Genomic DNA, 6,517 nt, shown 5'->3' on the forward strand with positions numbered 1-6,517 from the left:
TTATCACCAAACACCTCTAAGGTGGCAAGATCAGTTTCTCGAAATAACAATGGAAGAAGCTTCCAAAAATATGTCAATCCCGATTATGACAAACACCGACAACAACTCAACATATGAGACGCCTCCCTCAACGTTGGATTTAGCTGACTGCTCAACACGTGAGACGTCTCCATTAACGTTGAATTTAGCAAGATCGGCTGGAGGTGGTTTCCATGAAGAGCTATGGCATTTGCTTGTACGTATCTTGTTCTTAATTGGCCCAATTATTTTTTGAGAGAGTTCTTCACTGGAGTGCTGGATGATTACCTTTTTAGGGGGTTGCTAAGATTACATTGATCATAACAGATGTTTGTACGGATACATAATGGATCATGAGAGTGCCAAGCTACATGTGGTGACTCAGATCAAGCGAATGAGAAAACTCTAGGTTACAAGCCTCTGTGTTTGACTTTCGCCCACAAAACAAAAGAACCAGCTACTAGTGTTTTCTTTTTTTATCTATTACCTCCTTAATGATGGAGACAAAGAGACCTACAAAGTTCTGATGTTATACATGATAGTTTTGCAGTAAAATGCTATAACAACCTTGGAAAGTGAAAGATCTTCTGCAAGAGCTTGTGCTTATCGGCAAGCTAAGGCAAGAGAAGTTGGGCCTGTAACCTCTGGGAATACAATCGAACATGACCCTGGATATTGCATATCCTGGTCACGACATACTACACCCGCTTCCCTAGAATTCCCATTGCGGGACACTCCACCATCGATATTGATCTTCACGTGGCCTACCAATGGAGGCTTCCACTCTCGAGAGCGACGAGCACGTTCAACCGTTGGTTGGACGACAACAGTAATAGCCTTTGTGATGCATTCAAGCTCAGAAATGTACCTACCCCGAACAGGTTCGCCGAGAGTGGACTTTGAAAAATTCCTTCATGAATAGCTTTTTTCCTCGCCTTCGAGATAGCCCATAGGCCATAGGTAACAACAAGCTTGATGAAGCTCGCATGAGGTAGAATATCCATCATGCCGAATATCCATTGCTTAGAGCTCGGGTCTTTTGATGCCATTAGGTGTTCTGACAACGGAAGATCTCTAATCATTCTCATTTTTTAGAACAGCTAATTATAATTATTCTCATGCCCCTGCAAAAAATGAATTATTCTCATGTCGTCCTAATTGGGCCGGGGGCAACCAACCAGGCCGGTCCGTAAACCCAAAATTTCTTTGCCGAGAGCGAGGTGGACCCCACCTAACAGTTGCCCAGCTTCTCCTCACTTGGGCCTGGCTTGGGCACATTCTTCTCCTCCTCCTCCTCTCTCTCTCTCTCTCTCTCTCTCTCATGGCGGCGGCCACCTCCTCGTCGGCGGTGGCGGTATCTACGCCGCAGGGAGTGGCGGAGCGGCGGGGAATCCCGGCGGCGTCCTTCGTCGAGGATGTCGAGACCTACCTCCGGCAGGCCGGGCTCGAGGTCAACTCCGCCCTCGCCTTCCTCCAAGAAAGGTAATCGCTGCTCCGCCCCGCTCCCCTCCCCTACACCCTACCTTTCTCTCCCCGTGTTCATCTCGAAGGATACGTCGGCTTTGGCGTTCTCGCGGTGTTCCGGGTCCCTGGTCCGGCTGCCGCTGCAACTGGGAGGGAAGCTAGATCCTTTTGGCTGCTTCTCGCGATGTGCCCTCCATCTGTTTGGTAAATTCGGGAGCTGGGTGGGTGGCCATCGGCTCGCTCTTGATCAGGAAATCGTCTCAAACGTGGGACGATTCGCGTCCTTACCATCACCATGTACTCCATCCGTCCCATAATATAAGATCTTATTACATCCAGTATGAGTACTTTTGATCTATCTCAGCAAAGCTCCTCTACATGTTAGATCCTTGTAGGGGTCGGTGCTGCTTCCACCACTTGTTTGGTTGCCAGACTAGCTCACAGATTGCAGTGGTCGTTGGAGTAGGGTTTTGCGACTGGTGCTGTGCTTATGTGGCCCCTGCTTGGATTGGATCTCTGCAAGTTTTCAGTCTCTATTGCCTACTTGTGGATGAGCATCGTAGATTATTAGTCCAAACTATACACCGTGTCGAACTCCTAATTCATTGTGGCCCGGAAGAGGCAAACTCTGCCATAAGCTGTGCAGGCCACGCGAGAGAGGCTTATTGTCAACTCAATCATGGGATACGGTTCATTCACATGTCGAATGAACTGCTTATTATGATATCTTGCATATTCGACCAAATTCGTTGTTGAATTTACGGCCTACCCTCTGTTCCTCACCCTAATCCATGGTGCCGCTCACAATGGTACTGAGGCCAGAGTTTAGAGACCAATATATATATATATAACGTTATTCCGGTTTAGTTTAAACCATATACAGATAAGTTTCCAGATAATCAATCTGTTTAAACAAAGACTCCAGATTAGCACAACCAACCACGATCATTAGTAATCAAATAGGAGTCTCAACTTAATCTGTAATAAGGTCTCATCACGCATGTGTGAGTCATGCGCCGGATTTGAATAAATTCCAATTCAAATCTGCAGGCTTTTAAACAATCCATATAGCCAAATTATGGACAACCTGGTCATTCCTATCATGCGGTGCCCGGGCTATATAAACAAAGTTTAATTTCCAGTACACATGTACTATACTTCCAGCATGATGTACCGGCTTCCTTGGACTAATTTCTGTCCAAGTTTCCATGTACACCGTACATGTATATGATACTTTCAATTCCACATCTACACTTTCCAGGAGATAAAATAGCAGTAAAATAAATGTTGTAAGCCACACACACATATACTGAATATTCCAACATTCATCTGGGTTGACAGTTCCTGCAAATAAAGTCGATGTTCCCTCCATTATATTTGAACCTGCCATTCCATAATGACTGATTTTGTTGTTCCTTTGTGGTTTATATTATATGGTCTCTAGTATTTCTTTTGAAAACTATGAAAAGTATGTACATTCTTGCCTTCAGCGTTCACTTCTAGTTGGTAGGCAGCTGCAACTGATTTTGTGCATCACAGTTCGATATTTATCTGAATAAGAGCAGTTTAATATTATTTCTCCAGCAAGTTTCAGCAAAAATGTTGTTTGTCCCTACATGTGTACATTACACTTTTTACCTGGTTATTTTTTGATACTTGGTTCTGCTTTAGAGAAATGTAACCCGTCTCTTAATTTTTTTAGGCTGCAGCAGTACAAAATGGTGGAGATGAAACTTTTAGCACAACAAAGAGAACTTCAGGTGCTCATACTTTTTCTTCTTAGATTTATTAAGATCAAATATGACTTTTGAGTGGAAGTTTGCTTAACTGCTTATATTTACTTCTTTGACGATGTTTTTTGTGCTTTTGAATTATAATTTGTGTGTTCCACAGCACAATTGTTCTCTAGTTAATACTGATAAAAGATTGAGAATTAGTACTGTAAAAATGTCAAAGCTTACATGGAGTCAACTCTTGATCATTTACCTAACTTAGCACCATGCTAACTTCTATTAGCAGTTATCATTGATACATGCTAGTTTTAGCATATACTTTATAAACTTAGCCAGCTCTTCTTATTACAGGCGAAAATTCCTGATATACAAAAATGCTTGGATATTGTTGCGACATTGAAAGCTAAAAAAGCTTTGGGTGAGGTTTGTATAATTTCCTTAACTCCGCTCCTTTTTCAGTTTACTTTTTCTATTTCTGTGCATTGAATTTTCCCCTTTTGCTCAGCCTAATGATTTAAATTAATGTATATTTCTTACTTTGAATACCATGAAGCATGATTTAACTGCTGAAGGTTGTAGTTACATTACTTTATCACTTAACCTGTAAAATGTCAAGTTTGACCTTTTGCATGTTTCTTAACAGTTTGCTGCTAACACTTCATTACCTTAGTTTAATATGATAGGTTATTATTCATTTTTACTTGTTTCAGTTATCTCTAAAATGGGGAATACAGATCATATTATACTTTTTTAGTCCATTTTCTTTATTCATTTGCTAGTTGCTAACATCTGTTAAACTCATCTTTTGAAAATGAAACAGTTCAAACTTGATAATGTCTTGAAACTGTAACCATGCTGAACGCTTGTTCTGAATGGAATCATTCAAGTGAAAGTTAAGTAGTTAACTATCTGTGTCTTTCATATATTTAATGCAGGCACTCATAGCTGATTTTGAATTATCTGAGGGAATCTATTCGCGTGCTAAAATCGAGGACTCTGACTCAGTGTGCCTATGGTTGGGTGCAAATGTGATGCTGGAATACTCCTGTGACGAGGTATAGTTTTAAGCATTGTCATATTGCTGTCCTTCGATTTTTAGTTTCCCCCTTCATCTCTGGGAGTTTTGCAGGCCAATGAGCTCTTGAAAAGTAACTTGGAAAATGCGAGGGCTAGTTTAGAAGTCCTTGTTGGCGATCTTCATTTCTTACGGGACCAGCAAACGATAACTCAGGTAAAATGGCCATGATTAGTTTGACTACTCACCATCATCTCACGCTCAGTATTGCTAAACTCAATTATTTGTCAGGTTACAATTGCTCGGATATTTAACTGGGACGTGCACCAGCGGAGAAGCAAGCAGTCTGTTATGAAAGAAACATGATCATCATAGGGTATGCGCAGCCAATGAAATCGGGTTATTTTTGTACTTCTTGCTGCCTCTGGCGATTTAGTCTGTCGTCATAGTGTGTGTGCTCTTTGCTGGTGATGGTGCCTTGGCCGCGTGACAGAAATGTATCAATCGCATTCAGTTTATGGTATTGGAACTCTAGACTGTGTGGTGTAGATGACACTCGCTTCTGATTTTGGGCTACATGTACTTGTTTAGCGCTTGATGAAACAAAATTTGCGAAGCATTTTTTTTGTTCATTACCTTCTTTTCTGGCATGTTCACTGGTTTTAAATCCTCTAAAAGATGAGCTGCTCCAGTGCCAATTTACAGAGTATCCTGTTGCAATGTTTACCAGTTACTGCATTTCTGCAGGCTGGTTACGGCTAGGTGTTAATCGATAGGGTTACTATTACTCTGTTTTTTCTTAAGAAATGTTAAAAGAATCTGACATCAGTTTTTTAACCATGGCAAATCGTACGTTTTTATGGCAAATCAAGTTGTTGCGAGGATGGCAATTTTCTTGGACCCTGATAAGTGTCACATGTCAGGTATGAGCACATGGCAATTCCAAACGTTTTTAATGGCAAGTTTAATGATGCGAGGATAGCAACTTTCGTGCTTTAGTAGTTTATTTTTGACAGAAACTTGCTGTGTGTCGTTGGAATTTGCCATCCTTGGTGACTGGAATTGCCATCGAAAAACGTTGGGGCCGGATTGCCACGCACCTGATGTGTGACACTTATTATTTAGGATTTTCTTTAGCAAACGTAGAAAATCCTGTCAGTAAAACTGAACATGGCATGGATTTGTCACGGTTACTAGAGAAAATTGCCATCCTCGCGACAATCTAACTTGTCATTAAAAACATTCAATTTGCTATGGTCACAAAACTGACATTCGTTTGTAGCGAAATCCTTTTTCTTTTCTTTCGTGGGGTACTATTATTCTGCTTTTGCATCAAGAGGCCATTGATCAGGCTCCTTCCTTTCGGTCACACTTGATGACGAGTTTCAGGACTCCCTATCACACGAAAGAAGATGACATGAAACCACATTTTTCTGACTGGGCGGCGGTCGGTCGCCTGTGGCAGCCCGCCCTGATCAATTTCTAGGCGAGGGGGAAAGCTCCACCCTAGTGGTGCTGTTAAGAACTCAACCTTAAGTTGAAACTTTCTCAAGCGTCATTGCATGCTCTGAGCAGCACCTGGCACCCAGTAGAAACACACACCGTGCTGCTGTTGACATTCTGATGAAGAGTATGACAGCAACCTATGCTAACCCTACAGCTACAGGTAACCGCCTCCCTGACTAACATGCTCCGAAACTCGGTCAATCTGTTGCTGCTGCTTTGCCTTAGAGGTCCCATCCTACTTGGCCGACATTGGTAGCTTGCCACATGTTGTTCTCAGGTTAGTTAGCTTTTCAGATGTGATTGAAACCAGGCATCTATATCCTCACTATGAATTTGTGGCCATACGAATATGTGGATCAGCTTCCTCATAAATTTACTTTGATTTTCAAATGGAAAGAAAAATAACAACAAGAAATCCATGTTCTCTGTCGGTGAATCCAAACTCCGTTAACCGAATTGCTAGCCACGACTTTCCTTCTGAATGCTGAAACCTACTGGAGTTCCATATCACTTTCCAGTTGAAAATTTCTCAAGTTGCCGCGAGCGACAAATCAACAAGAAACCAGAAAAGGAAAGTATCTATCACTATCACGAGTTACCGACTTTTCTAATCTTTTGCCGACATCTACCCGACACCAACGTTCTAAAGGAAAAGTGATATTGCAGTTTTTGAAGTGTTAGGCTCCACAGCCATTCTTACTTCTTAGTTCATGTTTCAATTTTTGGGGCACCAGGGGAAAGCAACATTTTTTTTTCTGATGTCCTAAAACCATTTCTCTCC

At 41.8% G+C, this 6,517-nt stretch overlaps 1 protein-coding gene across 1 annotated transcript; it reads left to right on the plus strand.

The window, feature by feature from the left end:
• The first annotated feature begins 1,266 nt into the window (after positions 1 to 1,266).
• PFD3 (prefoldin 3) lies at positions 1,267 to 4,862 on the plus strand. Its single transcript, XM_048672730.2, has 6 exons — positions 1,267 to 1,500; positions 3,185 to 3,242; positions 3,567 to 3,638; positions 4,151 to 4,270; positions 4,345 to 4,446; positions 4,522 to 4,862. The coding sequence occupies exons 1-6, from the start codon at positions 1,340 to 1,342 to the stop codon at positions 4,594 to 4,596; spliced, it is 588 nt and encodes a 195-aa protein (XP_048528687.1). The 5' UTR covers positions 1,267 to 1,339; the 3' UTR covers positions 4,597 to 4,862.
• The last annotated feature ends 1,655 nt before the right edge of the window (positions 4,863 to 6,517 follow it).

The sequence above is a fragment of the Triticum urartu genome, chromosome 5A (assembly GCF_056163025.1).
Source record: "Triticum urartu cultivar PI428250 chromosome 5A, HENAU_Tu73, whole genome shotgun sequence".
In the NCBI taxonomy this organism is placed as follows: domain Eukaryota; kingdom Viridiplantae; phylum Streptophyta; class Magnoliopsida; order Poales; family Poaceae; genus Triticum; species Triticum urartu.